Below are 24392 nucleotides of genomic sequence, written 5' to 3'. Positions count from 1 at the left end.
CCACACATATTTTTTAAGTATAGATTTACTGTATCAGCTTTGGGGAGGGGGGGTCAGAGTATCACCTGACATGAGAAAGCCTTGTATCTCATATAAGGAGATATGTAAGATTCAGCATCTAATTGGTGTTTGAAATCCAGAAAGTTTCCTTTTACATAGTCTCTGATGGCAAGGAAGATGTTAACTAGGGTTTCTATTGGCTGCTGGAAGATGGCGATGTCAGGCGATGGGACTATATAACCCCCTTCCTGCTGTAGGAGCCCCCATTAAGGATCAAGAGGGTTCCTTGTATGGTTTGAGAAAGTTGAGACTGTTACCTGTTGACATGAGGGTCAAAACGACCATGAATGGACACTGCTTTCTCCAAGGACTTGCTTTTTTCCTCTTCAGTGTCCTAGCGAGTGCTGAAGGTAAGCATAGCCTCACTTAAAATCAATAGTGATACTGGATTAGCTCTAACAGTCTGGGGAGATGATCCCTGGGATTTTAAAGACAATGCCTCCCTATAGACCATTTGGTTTCCACAAAAATGTAATCTTTAGTGACAGTCAATGTTGATTTTTTTCCTGTGGGGACTCTGCTTTTCAGGTTTAAATGGGAGATGTTGCAGAGATGTAAACCTTGTTCTCAGATTGACCCAAATCTGAGTTTCATGCCTCTCCAACACCTAAAGCTCAAATCACCTTCTGCAGTGGATTATGGCTGAGGGTCTACCCCAGGCTGGGCCTCTGATCTGTCCTTCCTCTATTCTACATTATGTCTGTCTCAACTGGTATTTTGGTATTTCTTCTCTTTCAGCCAATAGATTGTGTGTATGTGTATATATTTGTACATGTGTTTGTTGGAAAGACAGAGAAAGAGAAATGGGTGGGGGCAAGTTTGAAGAGTGTGTGAAGGTTAAATATGAAAGCAAGAATGTGTCTGCCCAGGGAAATCAACATTTTAGATAGGAATCCATAGAACTCACACTCTCTATGCCAGATTGTTGGAGTTGGTGGTGGAAGTGGTAGTGGTGGTGATGATACATGTGCATGTGTATATGATGAGGGCAGAGATGGAAACCTTCCTGCCTGTCAAGAAAGCCCTCCCAACATGAACTATAATTATACTGCCAGATAACCTTGCACCTGCAGTCTAAGCCTGATTTTGAGTTTTTTTATCTTCCCCACAAACCCACAGCTCTGATGTTTTTCTGCTTTACTGTAGTTTTCCCATAGCATTGGGTTCTTGGCAGAATTTTGCCTTCCTATTTGTGTGTTTTCCTTTCCTAACTCTTGGATCGATGGTCCTCCAACACCATTGTGCAACAGAGAAAAGTGATGCCAAGTGTAGGTGATCATGGGTGAATTAATATTAGCATTGAAGGCAGAAGGGGAATGGAGCTTCAGAGACTTCAGGATGCTCCTCTCTTGGTCAACTTTGCCCTGCCCCACTGGGGTACATGAGCTTGTTCTGTGACATCCTAAAAGATCTGCTAATTAAGAAGAATCCTATCCTTGTCAACACCCTATGTTAAATTTTCTCTCTTATAGTTCCCACAGATCCTATATGAAAGCTGACCCCCATTGGGATTCTGATTCAAAATATCATGTGCAACCCCCTAAAATGTGAATAATCTAGGCACATGCCTGGAGTCCTGGCACTTGTAGGTGTGGGCCTTGGTCTCTGACTGCTTTTGCAATGCACCTCACCTCTCTACCCCTCCCTTTAGCCCATGTTTCCTCTTTATTTCAAGCCCCTCCAGTCAGAAGTCTTTGTCTCTCTTCTTTGGGAAATTCTACTCCTTCCAACAAGAGTAAGAACTGTTTCTCATTCCCTTGTTATATTTCTTGAAATTTCTAGTTTCTTGGGTTTGGGCCATATGTTAATAATGGTTGATTTTCATTTTTATTGTATTAATGGCTTGTCCCATTAGAGTCTCTTTAACTCAATAGTGTATGGTGCTTTGAAGTCTAATTTTTTGTGATATTGATATAGCTACTCCACTTGACTATGGTTAGTGTTTGCATAGTATATAAATACTTTTTTTTTCATTTTACTTTTATTGGGGGGGGTTGCCCTTGTATATAAGGTATCTTTCATATAATATTTACTTGAATTTTTCTGTTTTATCTACATTGACTTTAACCTGAAGTGTGTAATCAATCCATTTACATTATATGCAATTACTGATAGTGTTAGGTTAGTGTTTACCATTTGCTTTTAATTGATCCACCTGCTTTATATTCCTTTTTCTCTCTTATTTTTGCCTCTCTTTATATTAGACACATTTGTTATTATTCCAGATTTTTCTCTTTTTCTGATTTTCAGCAGATTTACTAGGCATGAGGTTTTTCATATATTTCTTACAGTTCTTTGAGCTTCTTGATTATGTGTGTTATACTTTCCATCCATTCTTTAAATTCTCAGCCATTATCTCTTCAGATATTCCTCCTGCATCACTCTTTGTCTCTGTCTCTGTGTGTGCCTCTCCATTCCTCATCCTCATCCTCCTGCTCTTCTCTCCTCTAAGTCACTAATTCTGTCTTAAGTTCTATCTAAACTTCTTTTAACCTATTCATTTAATTCTTAATTCTAGACATTTTATTTCCAGTTGGCATTGTTATATTGATTTTTTATATATTTACAATTCTTTGTTTTATTTTTCGACCTTTTTACCTGTTTTTCACTGTTTCCTCTTTTTTCAAAAGAAATGTACATTTTTTTGATACACATATCATAGTTAAAATCCTTATCTGCTAACATCACCATCTTTATCATATATGTGTTTCTGTCTCCTCTTTTTTTCCACTTTGTTAATTTGTCAAATGATCCCATCTCTTTACATGTCATATAAGTTTTTATTGAATGCTACAAATTGTATATGAAAAAGATAAAATACTTCAGAAATAATTATCTAACACCCGAAAGGATTCATCTTCTGTTCTACTAGACAGGTGGGGGAGGGGTGTTGATCACCCAAATGTCTAAATACAACCTAGAACTGAGCTGGAACAAGTCTGGATTGCAGTTTTTGTAACATTCAGTCTACCTCTGATTTTTCTGTTTCTATGACATGGGCCTGCAGGGATTTCAGTTGAAATCCTGCATGTTTTGGTAGTTTTGCACCCAAGAGAATGAAGGAATATCCACTCTGCTTTCCAAAATTTTTAATGTAGCTCTTTGACTTCCTGCCTTTTACAACTCTTATACTGGGCAAATATTTGAGGAGGAAACCTGCTGGAGTGAGAGAGGCCTGCAAGCCTCCAGTTTTTCCACTCCAGTGCCAGGTAACCCCCAAAGTTATGCTGGCTTCTTTGTCCCAACAGGAGTCCTCTGCCTTACCTAAGGCAGATTCTGTGCTATTAACCCATGCACTGAATTGAAAAATTCCCATAGAGAAAAAAAGGCTGTAGACCTCAGCTAATACTGAAATTATCTCCACTCTTTGGAATTTTAACATGTATAGTCCATGCAGTATCCACCAATATCTAATACCTTTACTTTTTTTTACATTTTTCAGCATTTTTAGTTGTACCCAGTAGGACCATTCTTAATGGAAACAAAAGTTCTAGGTTTTTGTCTCTACTCACCACTTACCTAAAGGAAACTGATGAACATTATTTTACTTATCTTTACGTCCCTTTTTTATGTGTAAAAATTAAAGAAAAATAATAGCGGATCTGTCAAAATTGTCTGTTCAAGTACTTTCAGAGCAGGAATATGACCTGTTTCTGCTCTGTGCTCATTAGAAATACATAGTATTTTCCCCCAGAGAACAAATAACTCCATATTTTCAATAATAGCAACTCTTGACATGAAGATTAGTTTGGGGAAAAAGAAACATTCTATGATTCCCAGTGGAATGTCTGGCCAATGTCAATCAATATCATCTGACATCATCTCTAATGTAAGGGTGTTCAATCTACCCAAAGAGAAGTACATTTTTTTGAAACTAAGTATTCAGATCTGGAGTCTGAAGCCTTGAATATAAGTGAAGTGTTCTGGGAGAAACCATGGCCTGTCTCATGGTCAATTTTTTAGCTCTTGAATACTGTATACCAAGAAGAACAATTCTGATTGGGATGGAATTGATGGCTGCTACCCAAGGCTTCTGATGAGCTCACCCAAGTTCCTCACTCCATTCTCTTTAATCTAACTCTTCTAGTTCTCAGGTCATTGGTACCAAAGTGTGAAATAAGCCAGCAGTAAAAGACCAATACCATATGATCTCACCTATAAGTGGAACTTAATCAACAAAACAAACAAATGAACAAAATAGAACCAGAAGCTTGGAAATAAAAAACAAACTGACAGTGACAAGGGGGATGGATGAGAGGAATAAGGGGAGAGAGAATAGAAGGGGAAGGGGCAAGAAAAGGAACAGGAATAGAGGACTTATGGGCACAGACAATGGGAGAGGACTGACTGTGGGAGTAGGGGAGGGGAGGGATGGGGGAGGGAGGGGGAGGGACAGGGATAAGCAATGTGGGAAAGGCAGGACAACTGTAACTGAACAACAATTAAAAAAATGTTTAAATGAAATCCATCCAGCTCATAGCCCACTACAGTGACTCTGAACCCATATTCTTGCTCAGGGTGAAAATTCTAACATTTTCTGTATATCTTTTACAGGTACTATGCAGAACTGTACAAATCAGAAGGTTAGCTCAGATAAAACCCATGTAACAATTTTCTATCTGAGATGACTCACTACATTATTTTCTACTTAATTTTTCTTGTTGTTGTTGTTTTTTTCTATTTTTTAACTCTAATACTCTCTGATCACTGCTGTAGGAAACCAGACCTGGGTGTGATCCTAGTGCAGCCCAGCTGCTTAGGTGAATTTGTCCCACAGGACCAGAAAACCGTTCTCTCCTTCCCTGTGTAAACTTTCCATTGGCCTCTCTCTCCTCAGACAGTGGACAGCTGCGCCTGTTGAACGGGGACAGTCGCTGTGCCGGCAGAGTGGAAATCCTTCACCAGGGCTCCTGGGGCACCATCTGTGATGACAGGTGGGACCTGAACGATGCCCAGGTGGTGTGCAGACAGCTGGGCTGCGGGGAAGCCCTTGATGCCACAGTTGCTGCTCACTTCGGGGCAGGATCAGGCCCGATCTGGCTGGGTAACGTGAACTGCACAGGAAGGGAGTCCCACCTGTGGAAGTGCCCTTCCTGGGACTGGGGACAGCACAACTGTGTGCACCATGAGGACGCAGGGGTCATCTGTTCAGGTCTGTGCTGCACAATGTCAATTGTCTGTGGAGGAGATGGGGGCATTCAAGGATGGGAGTCTGAGCCCTGGGGTGGGGGTGGGGTTGTTGTTGAAAAGACCAGAGGAGAAGGAAGCTTCCTTCCACAGTGTCTGTGCTGACAGCTAAGCTGTGGAGAAGCCTTCAAGGCCACTTACTTCAGGGCAGGATTAGGACGGATCTGGCTGGAGAGTGTGAAGTGCACAGAAAAGGAGTCCCAGGTGTGGAAGTGCCCTTCTGGGAGCTGGGGGCCACTTTATTGCAATCATAGGAGAATGAAGGAGATTTTGCTCAGGTGTGATCAGTGCATTGTCCACCGGGTGAGTGAAGGGCAAGTCCCTAGGAAGCTGGTGTCTGATCACTGCATCAGTAGAAGATGGATGGCTAGAGAATTTGGGAGATATACCCATAATCCCCAAGTGCACAAAACACTTGTGAATGATAGGATTCCTCTACTTTCTTCTTATTGTCTCAATTGCTATTCTTTCCTTCTTCAGTGACAAAATAGTTCATTCTAGTATTATCTCAATTAAAATCAATCTTCATGATTTTTTAAAATTTTACTTTTGTAACAATGATTTTGTAAGTGATTTTGCAAATCACTGTACACATTCCCTTCATATAATGAGCCATCTATCAGAGGGAAGGTCAAAAATAAAAATACACTTTCCTTGATTGAATTGTTTCTGTATATGTAATGTGAAACACTGCTTTGCACTAAATTAGTAGGAGTAGAGCCACTGGGGATATCATTAAATGAATCAGAGAGGGATTTATGGATTTGTGCCAAATTGTAATTCTCTTCTGCAAATTCAAGCCTAAGTGTTTGTAGTCTTTGGCCAGTAGAACCAGAAATCTGCATGAAATGCTCTGTGTCATAGGTTCACCATTGACAGTTTCATAAAAAGATTCCTATTTTTTCTTTCAAAACATCTGTATAAACTCACACTTTGGAGGGACACTTGCACTGGCAAGTCAATGGTGAAGGTAATAAAGTATTAATTTGTGTCTTTTATGTAAGAATTATATAGTTTATACCTGACAGCTCATTCCTTTTGGAGTTTTTTAATAAGAATGGGACTAAGGGGACAAACAATTTTTGAAGAAGGAGGAAGAGGTTTACAGTAGCTGTGGGTGGTGAGAATGACAATGGGATCTTCCAAAGGACACATATGGGGTTCTCTGAGCAGCACAAAGAGCCCAGGGGTGGTGTAGAGAAGGCTCTGTGTAACTTCATGTGAATTCTGTGTGGCTGGTTGTAGGGATTGAGAAGAATGAGTTGTAAGGTGGACTCAAGACTGAGACAGGGAAAAGGTCAGAGTGATAGAAACAGGACCCCAGAGGTGAAATTTTAAGTAACTTGCCTAATGACACAGGATATCTATATAGCAGGACACCAGACAGGGATATATCTGACCATAATTTTCATTCAGCTTTGGGTGAGGTTGATTAATACAAATATCCCTCTGATGAGGCAGTTTCATTTTCTTTGTGCTGTCCAGGACTCTCATATACTTAGCAGAGGTCTTAAACCTGTGCACTCCTGTTTATCCTCCACTAGGAATAAAGCCCTAAAAAGATAAGAACATTCTTTTATTGTGATTTCCATTCTTTTATTGTGATTTACCTATCAAAGTTCCTGCAAACTCTACAAAGATGTTTGTATTTTAAACAAAACAACATGAAATAGACTCTCAATATTGTTTTCAAATACCTTTTTCCTATCTGAATATCAGACCTGTGCAGGGAGTTTAGAGATGCCTCATTTGAAGCCTCCCTTCTCTCTCCCTTTTCATCATTTGCCAACCAGAGACTCCATTTTTGCCTATTTCTGGGCCTCCAGTGTCCCACTCTCCTTGCTCTTTGCTGCATCCTGATGGAAAAAGTTCATGCCAACCACCTCTGGCTTTATAGGAGAATGCACAGCCCAGGGGCATGGGGCAAGTTTGGTCTTAAGAAGACACTTGGATCTTTGTGGGTCTCTGAGTGGCAGAATACCATAACAAATGGAGACATTTCCCACATCTCAGACAACAAGGTGCTCTGTTTCAATCAGAACAGTAGGATCCTGGACTGATGGGTGAGGAGCTGAAAGGGTACAGGCTTAGGTGAGGCTGACCATCAAAGGACTTCAGAGTTGGTGTGGATGCAGGCAGGACAGAGAAGACAGGGTCAGCAAGAGGTGAAGTAAAAAAAAATGGGACCTAGATGAAAGGTGATGATACCCAACTTGGTCATCCTTGCTCTCTTGCTTCTCTAGATAAATATCAAGACAAAATAAAGCTGTAACAATGACAGGGAATATTTCCTCTGGCCAAAGGAATCCTAAACACAAGCTGAGATATAGAAAATTGGAGATCTCCCAGACTCAGGCACAGGTGCAAAAACAGTCGTTTCCTAAAAACCTGGCCCCCTGAGATCCCTCTTGTAACTCAAGTTGATGTATCTCTAGCAAACAAGCTAAAGTTGGAAAATGGAGAGAAGAGTAGGGGTGAATCACCTGGGAGAGTGGGCCGTGATATGAATGCTTAGCAGTGGGTCCGAAGGGAGATGAGATGTTGTACTAACCTGGGACGTGGAGCTGGCATTGAGAGCATAAGACAGACACAGAGGAGGTAAAGTCCGGAGCCAACAGTATTCCCTAATTCTGCAACCTTGAACAAGTCCCTCTTATGGTAAAACCTCCTCAGATTCTGTCTTCTCTGGCTTAAAATGAGAACATAGTGCTTGAGGGTCCCCAGTATTATTTGCAGCTTTTAAAGCTTGTTGATCTTTAATCTTAGCCTTGAAAGAGTCCATATTTTGCTTGGTGTGGGCCTGTGTGTCATCCTTCCTTTTTAATCAGAGTAAAGTTATGTCCATATCTCTTCACATTTATGACTCAACATGTGAGCATAGTTCACTACAGTGCAAGACACAGATTTCAGATTTTAGGAGTTTTTGTTACTTTCAACTTTTATGTTGGTACTTTGGGGGTTTTATATATTAGGTTAAACATACTAATTCTAAATTCAGCATTTCTTGATAAAAATACTTGTCTTCTGCCATTTCTTCTGCTTAGGCAGATTTTTGGAAATGTGTCCAGATATTTTTAAGGTCAGGTCAGGAAGACTAATTTTCAATAAAAGGGTAAAGAGCTGGACAGGAGCTCTCAGTGCAAGCCTAGTGCCTACCCTGAAAATTTCACTCACTCTTTCTCCTCAGGTAAGCCAGTCAGGTCAGTGAGAATCTCCGTGTCAGTCAGATCCTTCCTTCGCCCCCATTTGTACAGAAACTTCACTTACCTTCCCATAAACACATAAATAGCACAAAACTAGTGGGGATTATCTGTGGTGAGCCCCAATATTATTTTACTTCAGATGATAACATCTATAGAAGTACTGAATTATTAAAACTTCACTTCTCACTAGCAATACCAGTCTTGCACAGATATTAAATTCTCCTTCCCAATCACAGACCAATGAGAGGATTTGTCACATCACAGAAGTGAACGACTTTAATCAGCATGAAAATGTGGGATCATGTTAGGTGACATGCTGAAGAAATGTATGGTAGTATGGGAGCCCCCAAATGAGTCTTTGTTACAATCAACTTTCTCAAAGGATATATATAATATATGTAATTTATGTTACATTATATTATATTTATTATATATTTTTTCTCAGTGCTTTATGGTTTGGTGGTAGATGGGAGGAGCACAGGATGATAAAATGTGTTAAAAACTTGGTCCACAAATATTTTTCCCAAATATTTTTATCTTCTGACTATAATAAAGTTTTTGCATTTTGGAAGTCTCCAAATTATAGCTTGTTTGCTCTCTGCTTCCTCCATCTCCCTCTCCTTTTTGATAGCATGCTGGCTTCTCATCTCAAGAATCCAAGTAGGAGAGGGGTATACACTCAGCACATAGATAGGGTTAACATACCTGAATTATTCTTACTCCTTAGCATTTGCTAAAATTCCTCTGTCTGGGAAGAAAACCCAGTATGAAGTGATCAACAGACTTAGCTGTCTTACATATTCCTCCTGAGAACTCACTCTCTTCCAGGTTCAATGGCAAATCCTAGGGCTCAAGAAAGATGACTAGGACCACTCACTCCTATTCCTATGACTCTCAGAGCTTTCTTAACATCCAAACTCATCTTTGGACAACTTCTTTCACACCAGGTCACCTACAAAATTCTTGGAATTTTTGCCATAAAAAAATTTGGGGGAAAATAAAATATAAAATCATAAAAGTGGAGTGGTTATGTCTATATTTCCTCCTTTGAGCTATAAATATGCCTACAATTTGGCATGCACTTATTCCAACCCTCATAATTTCCCCTATCCTCAGTCATTTCAAGATTGGCTTTTGGCCTTGGCTGGTGTGGCTCAGTGGATTGGGCACCAACCTGCAAACCAAAAGGTCACTGATTCAATTCTCAGCCAGGGCACATGCCTGGGTTGCAGACCAGGTCCCCTGCTAGAGGAAAACACACATTGATGTTTCTCTCCCTCTCTTTCTCCTTCCCTTCCCCTCTGTCTAAAAATGAAATAAATAAAATCTTTAAAAAAAAGATTGGCTTTTGAGATAAAGCTGCTCAGAATTCTAGCCCCAGAAATCTCAGGATATCCTTCTAAACTTGTCTGCCTGATAGGCCTCAGACCACTGGAATTGCCCTGTCTGGGAAGAAAATTTCCAGGACTTTTTTATACTATGGCTTAATTCAGTTATTCATACCTCTGCACCCAAGTTTGAAAGCCCACTACAGTGCAGTTTCCTTGGGCCCTGTAATTGCTAGGCCACTAGGTAAGGAATTCTCATTTCTAACCAACTTCAAAGTGTGCATTTCTCCTCAGAAACTTGTTTATGAAAATGCATTTCTGACAATAATTGTCACAACCCTTTTCCATGCCCCACCACCAGAGAAGTAAAATTTTCACACCATTGCCTATGACATGTTTCTAGTTTCCAAGCCAGGATCATGGACACTTTCACTGGGTTTGTTTGTTTTTCTCTCAGGATTTGTGCGTCTGGCTGGAGGGGGTGGCCCCTGCTCAGGGCGAGTAGAAGTGCACTCTGGACATGACTGGATTCCAGTGTCTGATGTGAACTTTATATGGCCCACTGCCCAGGTCATCTGTGCAGAACTGGGGTGCGGCAAAGCTGTGTCTGTCTTGGTGGATGTGCCTTTCAGAGAATTAGGTAGACAGGCATGGGCTGAAGAGTTCCAGTGTGAGGGGCAGGAGCCTGAGCTCAAGATCTGCCCCAGAGTGCCCTGTCCAGGAAGGTGCTTGCCAGCACAGTGGGGCCTGTTCAAGTTGTCTGTTCAGGTGAGATGCACAGCAGGACTTTAACCTCCCTGCATACTCTGTTGGGGTCAGAAAAACATGAGGTTTTGATAAAATCCTGTTTTGTCCTACCAGCATACACAGAAGTGCGGCTCATGAAAAATGGCACCTCTCAGTGTGAAGGGACAAGTGGAGATAAATATTTCTGGGAGAATGGAGAATGCTCTGTGCCTCTCACTGGAACATGGCCAATGCCAATGTTGTCTGTCGTCAGCTCAGCTGTGGAGTTGCCATCTCTACCCCAAAAGGAGCCTACTTTGTGGGAGGAGGTGGTCAGATCTGGAAAGCCCAATTTCACTGCTCAGGGACTGAGTCCTTCCTGTGGAATTGCCCTGTGACTGCCCTGGGCATTCCTGACTGTACCCCTGGGAACACAGCCTCTGTGATCTGTTCAGGTAAGAGAAAGAGAAGGGACTACCTGGTACTAAGGATGTTTTTTGAGTGAATGTCCCTAAGAACAGAAAGTTGGCAAAGTTGCCTTCAAAGGTAAGGTATTTCATGGTGAAATATGGTTCTTCTCATTTATTGTTCATTCATTTTTTTAGTCAAGGTAAGAAGTGTTAAGAGGAATAATGGTTTTCAAGTAAACATTCTATTTAAGTATGATCACAGAGAATATATAAGTAATAAGTGTATACTTCAGTCATGTGCACCACCCCAGGTTAATAAAGAGAACATTAAAAGCACCCAAGAAGTCAGCTTCCCCTCCCACCATTCACTCTACCCTCCCTCCTCTCCAAACAAGACCACTTTTGCAACTTCTACTACATAGAATATTATTGTCATTTTTTGAACTTTATATAAAATCATGAAATGTTTTTTGTGTGTCTGACTTCTTTGACTCCACATTATGTTTGGAATTCATTCATATTATTGCTTAAGCAGCAGTTTATTCATTTTGATTGCTATCAAATATTCCATTGAATGATCACATCATGTATTGATCAATGCAACTGATGGTAAATTTGAGTTGTTTCCAAATCTTGATTATTACAAACACAATGCTATAAATTACCATGGCAATGATTATTGGTACAGGTATGTATATTTATTTTGTATGTTTAATCCTTGGACTTTTATTTACTCTCTTAATGGTATGGTGTTCTTTGTTTAGCTAAGTTCTGTTCATGAATATAACTTATCAACTATTTCCTATACATTTAGGGTTTCTTATATCCTTTTTAAGAGAACTTTGCTTACCTGGAGATCACAAAATATTCTCCAAGAGTAACTTATAGAAGTTTAATTATTTTTCTTTCTAATATAATTGTACAATCCTTCTGGGGAGTCAATATCTATGTATGGTATGAGATAAGGGTCAAGTTTCACATTATTTAATGGATATCCAATTAACTCAGAATCTTTTCCTGAAAAAACTCTTTTCCCTACTACAGTGGCACCTTTATCATACACTGCATGCATCTCTGAGTCTTTTTCTAGTTTCTGTTCTGCTCCACTGTATCATTTGTCTATCCCTGTACTACTACCACACTTTCTTAGTTATTGTAACCCTATAGAAAGTCTAGCAAACTTTAAAGAAGTTACTTTATAATAACTTCTCTAACTTTGTTGCTTTTCTTGCCCATGTTAGTCATTCACAGTCTTTGGCTTAGCCTATGAATTTTAGAATCAGCTTGTCATTTTTCACCCCCCACAAAGTATGATGGCATTTTAGTTAAGATAAGATTTATTCTACACATGAATTTGAAGATACTTAACCTTGAAAATATTGAGTCTCCAAACTCATTTACATGGTATATCTCTCCATTCATTTAGATCTTTATTTTCTCTCAGAGGTTTTACACATCTTCCACTAGGTTTTCACCTAGGCATTTTATGTTTCTGATGTTCTTAGTATTTCATTTTTTAAAATGTATTTTATTGATTATGCTATTACAGTTGTCCTAGTTTTTTCTCCCTCTTTATTCCCCTCCACCCTGTACCCCTACTCCCACCATCATTCCCCCACCTTAGTTCATGTCCATGGGTTGTACATATAAAGTTGTTTGGCTTCTCCATTTCCCATACTATTCTTAACCTCCCCCTGTCTACTTTGTACCTACAATTTATGCTTCTTATTCCCTGGACCTTTTCCCACATTCTCCCTCTTCCCCCATCCCCACTGATAACCCTCCTTGTCATCTCTATTTCTGTAAATCTGTTGCTATTCTAGTTGTTTGCTTAGTTCATTTTTGTTTTTTGTTTTCCTTAGGTCTGGTTGTTGGTAGTTGTGAGTTTGTTGTCATTTCAGCCTTGGTATTTTTTTATCTTCTTCTTCTTTGATAAGAACCTTAACATTTCATATAATAAGGGCTTGGTGATGATGAACTCCTTTAACTTGACCTTATCTGGGCAGCACTTTATCTGCCCTTCTATTCTAAATGATAACTTTGCTGGATAGAGTCATCTTGGATGTAGGTCCTTGCCTTTCATGACTTGGAATACTACTTCTTTCCAGCCCCTTCTTGGGGTTTCTTTTGAAGGTTTCTTTTGAGAAATCAGCTGATGGTCTTACAGGAACTCTTTTGTAGGTAACTGTCTCCTTTTCTCTTGCTGCTTTTAAGATTCTCTCCTTATCTTTGATCTTGGGTAATGTAACTATGATGTGCCTTGGTGTGTGCTTCCTTGGGTCTAACTTCTTTGGGACTCTCTAAACTTCCTGGACTTCCTGGAAGACTATTTCCTTTGCCAGATTAGGTAAGTGCTCCTTCACTATGTTTTTAAATAAGGTTTCACTTTCTTGGTCTTCCTCTTTTCTTTCTGGCACCCCTATATCCTGATGTTGTAACATTTAAAGTTGTCCCAGAGGTTCCTAAGCCTCTCCTCATTTTTTTGAATGAAAAATGTTTGTTTCTTCATTCTGTTCTGGTTGAATGTTTCTTTCTTCCTTCTGCTCCAAGTTTTTTATTTCAGTCCAAGTTTCCTTCCCTTCACTATCGGTTCCCTGTACATTTTCTCTTATTTCATTTTTCATAGCCTTCACATTTTCTGTATTTTGCTACTATACTCAACCATTTCTGTGAGCATCCTGATTACCAGTGTTTTGAACTATGTATCTGAGAGGTTGGCTATCCCTTCAATACACTTAGTTGTATTTTTTCTGGAGCATTGATCTGTTCTTTCGTGTTGGCCATATTTTTTTTTGTGTGTGTTGTTGTGCCTGTTACACAGTAAGGGGTGCAGACTTAGGTGTTGTTAAAATGAGCCTTAGGGCAGGGCAACCCACATGGCTCTGTTGTGGCACTGTATGTAGGGTAGGGGTCCAATAAGAAACAATGTCACTTGTTGGGCTCTCAGCTGACTTTTACTACCCACAAGCACATTGGGCCCTTCTAGTGCTGATTCCAGGATGGGTGGTATTGTGTATGTTCTGGGACCCTGTGAGTCTCTCCAACAAACTCTCCTGTGAGGCTGGGAGTTTCTCCTGCTGCCTCAACCCCCACAGGTTTTTTCAGTCAGAGGTTTTGAGGCTATATTTCCCCATGCTGAAACCCTGGATTGCAGGGTCTGTCTCACTCCCCAGTTTTTTCTCCTGGTTTATCCACATGCAAATGTGAGACCACCCCCTCTGCCAGTTGCCACCCAGTCCTTGAAGTGCCACCTTGTCACAAGTCCTCTCCACCCCAGTTGCCAATCTTCCCCCCTTCTAATGGTCTGCATGAATGTTTCTTCTTTAACACCTTGGTTGTAGGACTTCCATACACTTCAGTTTTCTGGGAGTTCTGGTTATTTTGTGTTTTAAAATTTGTTGTTGTCCTTCTTTTGGTTGTGGGAGGAGACAAAGTGTATCTACCTTCACCTCCATCTTGGCCAAAAGTCACCTGCTATTCTTAATATTTCTTTTAGTGAAAAATGTCTTAGGAATGGATTCTCTCTGAATTGTTTTCACCTTTTATATGTCTATATTTTTATTTTTGAAACTGACAGAAAATTTGCAAAAATAAAAATTCCCAGATAACCCTTACCCACATTCCACCAATGTTACTATCTTACCATAATTTCTCTCTCCCTCTCTTTTGCTTCCTCTCTCTCTCTCCTGTACCATTCCTCCCCAAATATGTAAAATCATTCTGAATTAGTAGGTAAAATTGGCAGGTTGCATACAGGGTATACCTTTACCCTTAAAATACTTCAAAGAATTCTCTTATAAGCACAGTACAATGACCAAATTCAAGAAATGAACATTGTTATAATACTATTATCAAGTCCATAAACTTTATTCAGATTTTGCTGAGTGATCTAAGGATGTTGTTCACAGCTAAAGGGAGATTTGAGTAATGTGCTGCATTCAGGTCTCATGTCCATTTAGTCTCCTTTAGTATGGAGCACTTTCTGAATCTTTATATTTCATGACACTGGTCTTTTTAAAGAATACAGGCCAATTGTTATGTAGAATTTCCTTCAATTTCAGCTGGAACAATATACAGGAGAATTAAATAAAGTAGAAGCACAGTAAATTGATATTGGAGTTCATCCCACATAAATTGACTTTGACTTTTTTTCCTAAATAAAAATTGAAAAGACAACATCTGCCAAATCAATCACAAAATACCAATCTTCCCTAATTTGTTGTACAGCTTGAGCTGTTAATATACTGATACAGCTGATACTATAGTGAATACTCTCTTAAGATTTCTGAGCTCCACACTTAGTCTACAGGATTCATCAGTTTTTCTCAAAGGTCATACTAGACAAAAGCCTTAAATAAGGCCTAATTTCTTTTGTTTTTATTATTGTTCAGTTACAGTTCTCCTGCCTTTTTCCCCATTGCTAACCCCTACCCAGTCTCACCCCACTCCCACAGTCTATCCCCCACCATTGTCCATGCCCATGAGTCCTCTATTCCTGCTCCTTTGCTTGTTCCTTCTCCTTCTTTCCCCCATTACCCGCTTCGCTGTCCCCTCTGGTCACTGTCAATTTGTGCTTTATTTCAATGTCTCTGGTTATATTTTGCTTGCTTGTTTGTTTTGCTGATTAGGTTCCACTTATAGGTGAGATCATATGGTATTTGTCTTTCATAAACAAATCAACAAACAAGTGCTGGCAAGGATGTGGAGAAAAGGGAACCCGTGGTGCACTGTTGGTGGGAATGCAGACTGGTGCAGCCACTGTGGAAAACAGTATGGAATTTCCTCAGAAAACTAAAACTGGGAACTGCCTTTTGATCCTTTGTATTTCTGTGGTATCAGCTCTACTTTCTCCTCTTTCATTTCTGATTTTCTGTGTTTGGGTCCTCTCTCTTTTTTTTTCTTGATGAGTCTGGTTAAAGGTTTGTTGATTTTGTTTATCTTTTCAAAGAACAAGCTCATGGTTTTGTTGAACCTTTGGATTGTTCTTTTTAGATTCTATGTCATTTAATTCTGCTCTGATCTTGATTATTTCCTTCCTTCTCCTTGCTCTGGACTGTCTTTGTTGTTGTTCTTCCAGGTCTTGCAGGTGTAGGGTTAGGTTGTTTATTTGATATGTTTCTATTTTTTTTGGTAGGTCTGTATTGCTATGAACTTCCTTCTCAGGACAGCCTTTACTGTGTCCTGAGACCTCAGGATATGCCTGAGACCCAAGCACATCCTGAGACACAATCCATAGGTTTTGGACTGTTGTGAGTTCATTTTATTTGTTTCCAGAAACTTTTTGATTTCTCCCTTGATCTCATTCTTAACGCATCCATTGTTTAATGGCATGCTATTCAGTCTCCATGAATTTGAGTGTCCCTTGAGGTTGCTTTGTAGTTTCAGTCCCTTGTGGTCAAAGAAAATGTTTGATAAGATTTCAATTTTCTTGAATTTGTTGAGGCTTGCTTTGTGTCCGATCACATAATCTATGTTTGAAAAAGTCCCATGTGCATTTGAAAAGAATGTGTATTTTGCTTCTTTGGGATGAAATGACATATATATATATGTATATAATCAGTTAAGTTCATTTGATCTAGGGTATTGTTCAATCCCACAATACATTTGTTGATATTTTGTGCAACACTTTCAAAGAGTACTAATATATTCCAGTTTTTTCTAAACTCATTTGTAATGCAATGCTGGCTTAAAAAAGCATTTTGGCATTGTCACAAGCAGAACACTCCATTAAAAAAAGTGAACTCTAATATTATAACATTACTCTTAACTCACAGCTTTCATCTCAGAACCCAACCCTAGGTTATTCAGAAATTCAGAACTTTCAGCCAAAATGGAGGCATAAGTAGATACACTGTGCCTCCTTGCACAACCAAAAGAAGGATAAAAACTAATTAAAAAAAAAACATAACTGCCAGAAAATTGAACTGCATAGAAGCCCGAAAACCAAAAGAGTTAAAGAAGAAATATTCATCCAACCAGTAAGAGGGGTGAAGATGGGAAGCCAGGGTGTAGAGGACTTGTGGAAAGGCTGCGGCTAGCAGAGTAGGCTGGCAGCAGTTGGCAGAGCAGGAAGTCCCATGTTTGCATGCAGATAAACTGGGAGGGATAACTGGGGTGCAAGACATATTTCCCCAGCATTCCCAGTTTGGGGAAACAAAGCCTCAAAACCTATGAATGAAAAAACCTTTGGGGGGTTGAGGTGACAAGAGAAATTCCCAGCCTCACAGGAGAGTGTGTCGGAGAGACCCACAGGGGATCCCTAGAATGTACACAGTACCACCCATCCGGGAATCAGCACCAGAAAGGTCCATTTGCTTGTGGGTAGTGGAGGAAGTGACTGAAAGCCTACTGAGAGCTGAGCAAGTAGCATTGTTCTCCCTCAGACCCCTCCTCCACATAAACACCACAACCCAGTGACCTAGATTGCCCTGTCCCAGCATATACCTAAGGTTCCACCCCATACTACATAACAGGTGCACCAAGACAAAAAAAAATGCATATGGCCCAGATGAAAGAACAGATCAAACCTCCAGAAAAAATACAACTAAGCGATGAAGAGATAGCCAACTTATCAGATGCAAAATTCAAAACTCATAATCAGGATTCTCACAGAAATGGTTGAGTATGGTTGCAAAATAGAGGAAATAGTGAAGGCTATGCAAAAGTGGAATGAAGAAAAATGTACAGGGAACCAACAGTGACAGTAAGGAAAACCAGGACTCAAATCAATGATTTGGACATAGGAAAAAAGAAACATTCAACCCAGAACAGAATGAAGAAACAAGAATTCACAAAAATGAAGAGAGGGTTAGGAACCTCTGGGACAACTTTAAACATTCCAACATCCAAATCATAGGGGTGTCAGGAGGAGAAGAGGAAGAGCAAGAAAGTAAAAACTTATTTGAAAACATAGTGAAGGAGCACTTACCTAATCTGGCAAAGGAAATAGTCTTCCAGGAAATCCAGGAAGCTCAGAGAGTCCCAAAAAAGTTAAACTCAAGGTAGCTCGCACCAAGCACATTATAATTACATTACCCAAGATTAAAGATAAGAAGAGAATCTCAAAAGTAGCAAGAGGAAAGGAGACAGTTACCTACCAAGGAGTTCCCATAAGACCATCAGCTGATTTTTCAAAAGAAACTTTGCAGGCAAGAAGGGGCTGGGAAGTATTCCAAGTCATGAAAGGCAAGGACACCTACATCCAAGATGACTCTATCCAGCAAAGCTATCATTTAGAATAGAAGGGCAGATAAAGTGCTTCTCAGATAAGGTCAAGTTAAAGGAGTTCATCATCACTGAGCCCTTATCATATGAAATGTTTAAGGTACTTATCTAAGGAAAACAAGAAGATAAAAAATACCAACAGTGAAATGACAACATACTCACAACTATCAATGGCTGAACCTGAAAAGAAAAAATAAAAACAACCTAAGCAAACAACTAGAACAGAAACAGAGTCACAGAAATAGAGATGACATGGAGGCTTATCAGCAGGGGAAAGGGGAGAATGGGGGTAAATGTACAGAGAATAAGTAACATAAATGGTAAGTACAAAGTAGACATGGGGGAGTTAAGAAAAGTATAGGAAATGGAGAGGCCAAAAAACTTATATGTACAACCCATGGACATGAACTAAGGTGGGGGGAATGATGGTATGAGTGGAGGAGAATAAAGGGAAGAAAAAAAATGGGACAACTGTAATAATATAATCAATAAAATATAGTTTTTAAAAAAATAAAATAAATTTCCTGTTCTTCAACCATACTCACCCTCTAACTTTTTCTGTAGGAAATCAGACCCAGGTGCTGCCCCAGTGCAACTCCTTCTCTGAACCAGAAGGCTCTGCACCCTCAGAGGACAGCGCTGCCAACTGCTCAGGTGAGAGCTCCCACAGGACCAGAAAACCCTTCTCTTTGCCTGAGTAATGCACCACTGACCTGACTCTCTCTCCTCAGGCAGTGCACAGGTCCGCCTCATGGAGGGGGGCAGTCGCTGTGCTGGCAGGGTGGAGATCCTTCACCAGGGCTCCTGGGGGCACCATCTGTGATGACAGCTGGGACCTGAACGATGCCCAGGTGGTGTGCAGACAGCTGGGCTGTGGGGAAGCCCTCAATGCCACAGTCTCTGCTCACTTTGGGCCAGGATCAGGGCAGATCTGGCTGGATGAAGTGAACTGCACAGGAAGGGAGTCCCACCTGTGGAAGTGCCCTTCCAGGGGCTGGGGACAGCACAACTGCTGGCACAAGGAGGATGCAGGGGTCATCTGCTCAGGTCAGCGCTGCACATTGTTCATTGGCTGTAGAGGAAATGGGGGACCTCAAGGGTGAGTCTGAGCCCTGATGGGTGTTGCTTAAAGGGCTAGGGGAGAAGGAAGCTTCCATCCACAGTGCCTCTCTGACTAGCAGTTATGGGGATTGGTGCTTTCCTTTCCTCCTGCAGCAGCTGGGACTCTGGTCCTTCCTTCTCAGCAATATTTTCTGATAAAGCCATTTTTTACAGTTTCCATTAAAAACAGGGTTCACTCTTCAGTTGCTTATGGCAGTAAAATCTTGAGATTTTTACTCCATTTACTGATGCCATAATGAATTACCATGTGGTTTAAAACAACACAAATTTATTATTTTATAATTCTCTACATTAGAAGTCTGGCAAGGGTCTCACTGGGCTGACACCAAGGTGTCCACAGGGCTGCATTCCTTCTGGACGCTCCAGGGAAGACTTCCTCTCCCTGGCTTTTCTACTTTCCAAAGCTGGTGTGCATTCATTCCCAGGCTCCACGTTCCCCTTTTTTCTTCTTCAAACAAACAATGTTGCCTCACTCTGACCATTCTTCCTTAGACACATTTCCCTCTGAACTGAAGTAAAGAAAGTTTATTTGTTTTTTCAAGACAATGGATCTAAGGATATGATTAGACTGAACTCACCTGTTTAATGTGCTATATCTCAGGGCTGATCTCACCATCCCAAGGTCCTTATCTTAATAATAACCACAGAGTCCATTTCCCATAAAAGGTAAATTTCACAGGTTCCATGCGGCAGGATGTAGAAATCTTTGTGGGTCCATTATTACACCTACCATGCACTATACACACTCCCTTCCACATACTCTGTCAGAAGTTTCATCAGGAAGCAGGATTCAGCTTTCCCTGCAGAGGGCCCAGACTGTTGTTCCTCTCTGTTCATGTTCCACTACATCACTGTGGTAGAGACAGACAGACACAAAAAGGACAAAGTCAGGGAAAAGGGACACAATTTTCAGTCTTGCCACTCAGTGGCTGTCTCCTCAGCAGAGTCAGTGATGAGTGTTCACATCCTCTGGGAGAGAGAAAGAATACAGAGCTTTGAGTGGACCACTCACTGTGCCCTGTTTCTGCCTTTCACTTTTAGAGTTCCTGGCCCTGAGGATGGTGAGCGAGGACCAGGAGTGCGCCGGGTGGCTGGAAGTTTTCTACAATGGGACCTGGGGCAGTGTCTGCCACAGCCCCATGGAAGTCACGACCTTGTCCATAATCTGCAGACACCTTGGCTGTGGGGACAGTGGGACCCTTGACACTTCTGTTTATTATAGGGAAGGTTCTAGACCCCGGTGGGTGGATGGAATCCAGTGTCGGAACACTGATATGTCTCTCTGGCAGTGCCCTTCTGACCCTTGGAAATACAGTTCATGCAGTCCAAAGGAGGAAGCTTACATCACATGTGCAGGTATTTACTGTCTGTTTCTATGTGTCTGTCCCACCCATGTAGGGATGCTGTTAGTGATATTGATATTTTCAAACCTAAGGGATGACTTCAAGATGAGTGTACAAGATGAAGATGACTTAATCCACATGCTGCAATCTGGTTTCAAAGAAAAAAATGAGAAAACCTGTGCTCATAGCAATTTATGTGGAAAATATCAAAGAGATTGGCAAAAAAATGCTGGGTACCATTAGTATACTGATAAACTTTCTTAGGAATTGCTAACTAATCAGGGGTAATTAATAGATATGCCCAGCACCTAAGGTAAGGGGAAGAGCAGAGAATCAATCCTGATTGCTTCACCCCTTAAACTCATGATATTTTACTCTGAAATGCATCTATACCACTTAGACTACTTCTCAAGTCAGCCTATTGGTTGATAGTAATTGAGTGCCCATAGGTACAAATTTATACTTAAGAAAAGAGGACAGAAAAAAGAAAAATTATAGTCATGGCTCTCATAGAGCTTACAATCCAGTGCTGAAAATTCTCATGAGGCAGAAGTTTCAAGTGTCATGAAAAATGAGAAAGTGTGTGGATGTGTGTAATAGGGGTAAATGAAGAAATCATATTTGGATGGACACCTACAGGATGAGTGTGAGTTTCTCAAAGGAAGAAAGTGGACAGATCATTTTGGGTGATTGTAAATACTGAGTTGGGAGAGGACATGGAATATTTGAGGTACTGAGAACATTCCATCATGGCCAGAGCAGAAACAGGGTGAAGGAGAGTGATACAGGACTAGCAAAGGAAGAGCTTGGAAAGACAAGCAAAGTAAAGACCTCTCTTAGGTAGGACCCATGAAATAATCCTGTTATGGAAGTTTTTTTGTTTGTTTTGCTTTGTTATTTACTTCTTGGCTGCCACATCATGGAGAACTGCTGGAAGGTCATTGGCCATATTCCCCATATTTTTCTCCTTGAATTTGCCTCTTCTAAGAGGCCCTCAGTATATTGGTCTTTTTGGCTGATCCTTCATCTTCTAGGCTTTTCTCCTTTATTATTGTGTACTCTGTGCTCCCTCATTCCATTCTCCCAAAATCTTCTGCAGAGCTTTTTGGAATGTGGAGCCCAATCATCTGCAAATTCTCTTATTCCCCCAATTCTCCCTTCACTTCTATGTTCAGATCAAACCTGACTCTTCCTGGAAACAATGATTTTTCCTATCAATTGGAGGCTGTGTGTTTCTCTTCCAACACACTTTTCCCTGTGCTGAGATTTGAATTAGGTATGCTCCTCGCTCTCAGTTGCCATTTTCAACAATTCCTCTTCTGTGCTTCTTCTCAACATCACATTACATTGAAACTAACACCAGGAGGCAATACCACTTCTGTCTGCTGCTGTCATCACCCAACCTTCTGCTCAATGCTCCCCCACCCCCCTGTCCTTGTCCACTAAAGACTGTAGCACCAGACTCATGAGTTTCTTCATCTATGTCTTACTCCTGGAACCATTAGTAGTTACTACAACATACTTAAATGCAACTAAGGCAACAATCCTGGCCTCTCAGTTTGTTGAATTCCTCATTTCTAAGCACCTTCCCTTCCATCCCAAACTCTCTGGCTATGCATACCCTACCAACCATCAGTAACTGTACATCTTGAAACCTCAATTTCTTTATTCCATTCTCTCTCTTTGCTACTTATCCTATGGCTCATAAATGTTAATGATCCTTTTCCAATAATTTGCATCTTCATGGAGATACCCAATCTTTCCACTATTGATTTTACTTACTCTTCTCATGTCTTCACACTTTTTCTTAGCCAGATTACATAATATGATCTAACATTATAATCATTTTCTTTTAATTATACTCAACTCCCTTGCCTCCTTTTTGTCAGTCTTAATGGACACACACATGAAGATGGTTGAAGTCAACTACCTAACTACTCTTTGCCTGTACTAGACTAATAAGGCAAGAAAAGAACACACAGCACATTGCTAGTCTATTTTTGAATTCATGGGACACAATCTCTAATGAGCATTCCACACTGCCCTGAAGTTCTACTGTACTCCTCCAATATGTGTGCTTGTTCTATCTTTAAAATTATATCTTACATATGATGTGTTCTCCTCCCACTCTCAAAACCTGATTCCTACTACCCATTCTCAAAATCACGATCTTGCATCTTACCTCACTGAGAAAATTAGAACAGAAACAACTCCTTGTCTTCATTTCAACACATCTACCAACTTGTGGCCTGTGCACAGGCTCTCTTCTTGGCTCAAATATCAGTGGCCTTAGTCCTTATCTTAGGCCAGTTCTTATTCTCCAGCCATAGATTCTAATCACACTCATCTTGTCAAAGTCTTCAGATCTTCAGTTATGCCCTCTTCCTCAGCACCATCAACTTCTCTTTGTTTCTTGGTATGGCCTCAAGTGGCTCACATCATAAAAAAATACCTAAATAAACAACATTCATCCTCAACCTAGATTCTGTCCCTAGCTACTACCTCAGCCCTTCATTTTTTCTGCACCACAGCCATGTTTTCAAAAGTATGGTCATTAATCACTCACTGTATCCACACTTGTGTGTCTCACACTATTCCTACATTATCCATTTAAGTTTTTGGCTCCACCATTCCTCAGAATCAGTAAGAAAATAATATATAACAAACCTTTCTGTCTTCATTATTCTTGACCTTTCAGCAGCTTTCAACAGGTTGACTTCTCTTTCCTTCTCAAATTTTTTTCTTTTTGCCTTCTGATGATCCTTCTATCTCACTGATTGGTCTCCTTATTGTTCTACCTCATTGATTGTTGATCTTATTTGTACAGAGTTGAAACTCCTGTGCTCAGCCTCTAGATTTTAGATACTCTTAGGGCTCAGTATCACACTCTTTCCTCTTCCTTAGCTGTACTTCCTTCCTAAGGCCCATGGCCTAAATGACTTCTGTATACTGACAGCAAACTCCACAGCTGTTCTTTGCCATTAACTCCAAACTCATATTTTTCATTGGCTACCTGACATCTCTACTTGAATATTAATGGGCCACTCAAATTTATTCCAAAGTAGGATTTTTTAAATTTAATCTTTATTTTATTTTTTTTATTATTATTTAGTCCCTTATACCTCCATTCCCCCCATCAATCACCATACTGTTGTCCATGTCCATGAGTCCTTTTTCCTGTGTGCTCAGTCCTCCACCCCTACCTCCCTCCCAACATAACTGTCACAAAGCAGGATGTTTTATTCCACCTGCTCAATCCCTGTACCTAAATATTTCCTGCCTACTATATTTCTCATTTCATTTAATGTCACTACCATTACTTAAGCTCAATAGATAGGAGTGAATCTTCATTTCTTTCACTTCTCTTCCCCTTTATTCCAATGGAACAGCAAGTTCTGTTGGCTCTTTCTTCAAATATATCCTTAATCCTTTTACTCTTTCTATTTTCATTATCATCTTCATCCAGATAAAAAACCTCTTCCCTGGATTAACCAACATTTTCTAGTGGTCACCTAGGTTCACTCCTTCTCTTCCATAATATGTTTTTTTCTCTGTCAGCCAGAGACAAGTTTTTAAATTTATTTTGTATATTTTTTTTCTTTTCTTCTTTTCATTTCATTTCTTTTTTTTTCAGCCACCACTTGCTTTCTATTGAGGTTAACATGAAGCTCAGATTTCTTACACTGGTTGACAAAACCATGCATGTTCCTTCCCCTACCCACCACTCAGTCCTTTCTCTCCTATCACTCAACCACTCAGTGGGGATGGATATTGACTGTCTTTGTATTC

The 24392-nt window shown here is 40.3% G+C and overlaps 1 protein-coding gene across 1 annotated transcript; it reads left to right on the top strand.

Moving 5' to 3' along the window:
- Window positions 1–226: 226 nt before the first annotated feature.
- On the top strand, window positions 227–20616 carry LOC123819354 (antigen WC1.1-like; the record flags this gene model as incomplete). Its single annotated transcript, XM_045839685.1, is given in 11 exon segments — window positions 227–410; window positions 4898–5212; window positions 10236–10501; window positions 10503–10526; window positions 10528–10546; window positions 10640–10710; window positions 10713–10959; window positions 18703–18792; window positions 18870–18946; window positions 18948–19185; window positions 20302–20616. Coding segments are annotated over 11 exon segments (1846 nt in total), but the record flags the coding sequence as incomplete, so codon positions are not given.
- Window positions 20617–24392: the final 3776 nt, after the last annotated feature.

Source organism: Phyllostomus hastatus, unplaced genomic scaffold (genome assembly GCF_019186645.2).
Source record: "Phyllostomus hastatus isolate PE091 unplaced genomic scaffold, TTU_PhHast_1.1 phas_contig_308, whole genome shotgun sequence".
NCBI classification, from domain to species: Eukaryota; Metazoa; Chordata; class Mammalia; order Chiroptera; family Phyllostomidae; genus Phyllostomus; species Phyllostomus hastatus.
This window is presented reverse-complemented; position numbering and strand designations above follow the sequence as displayed.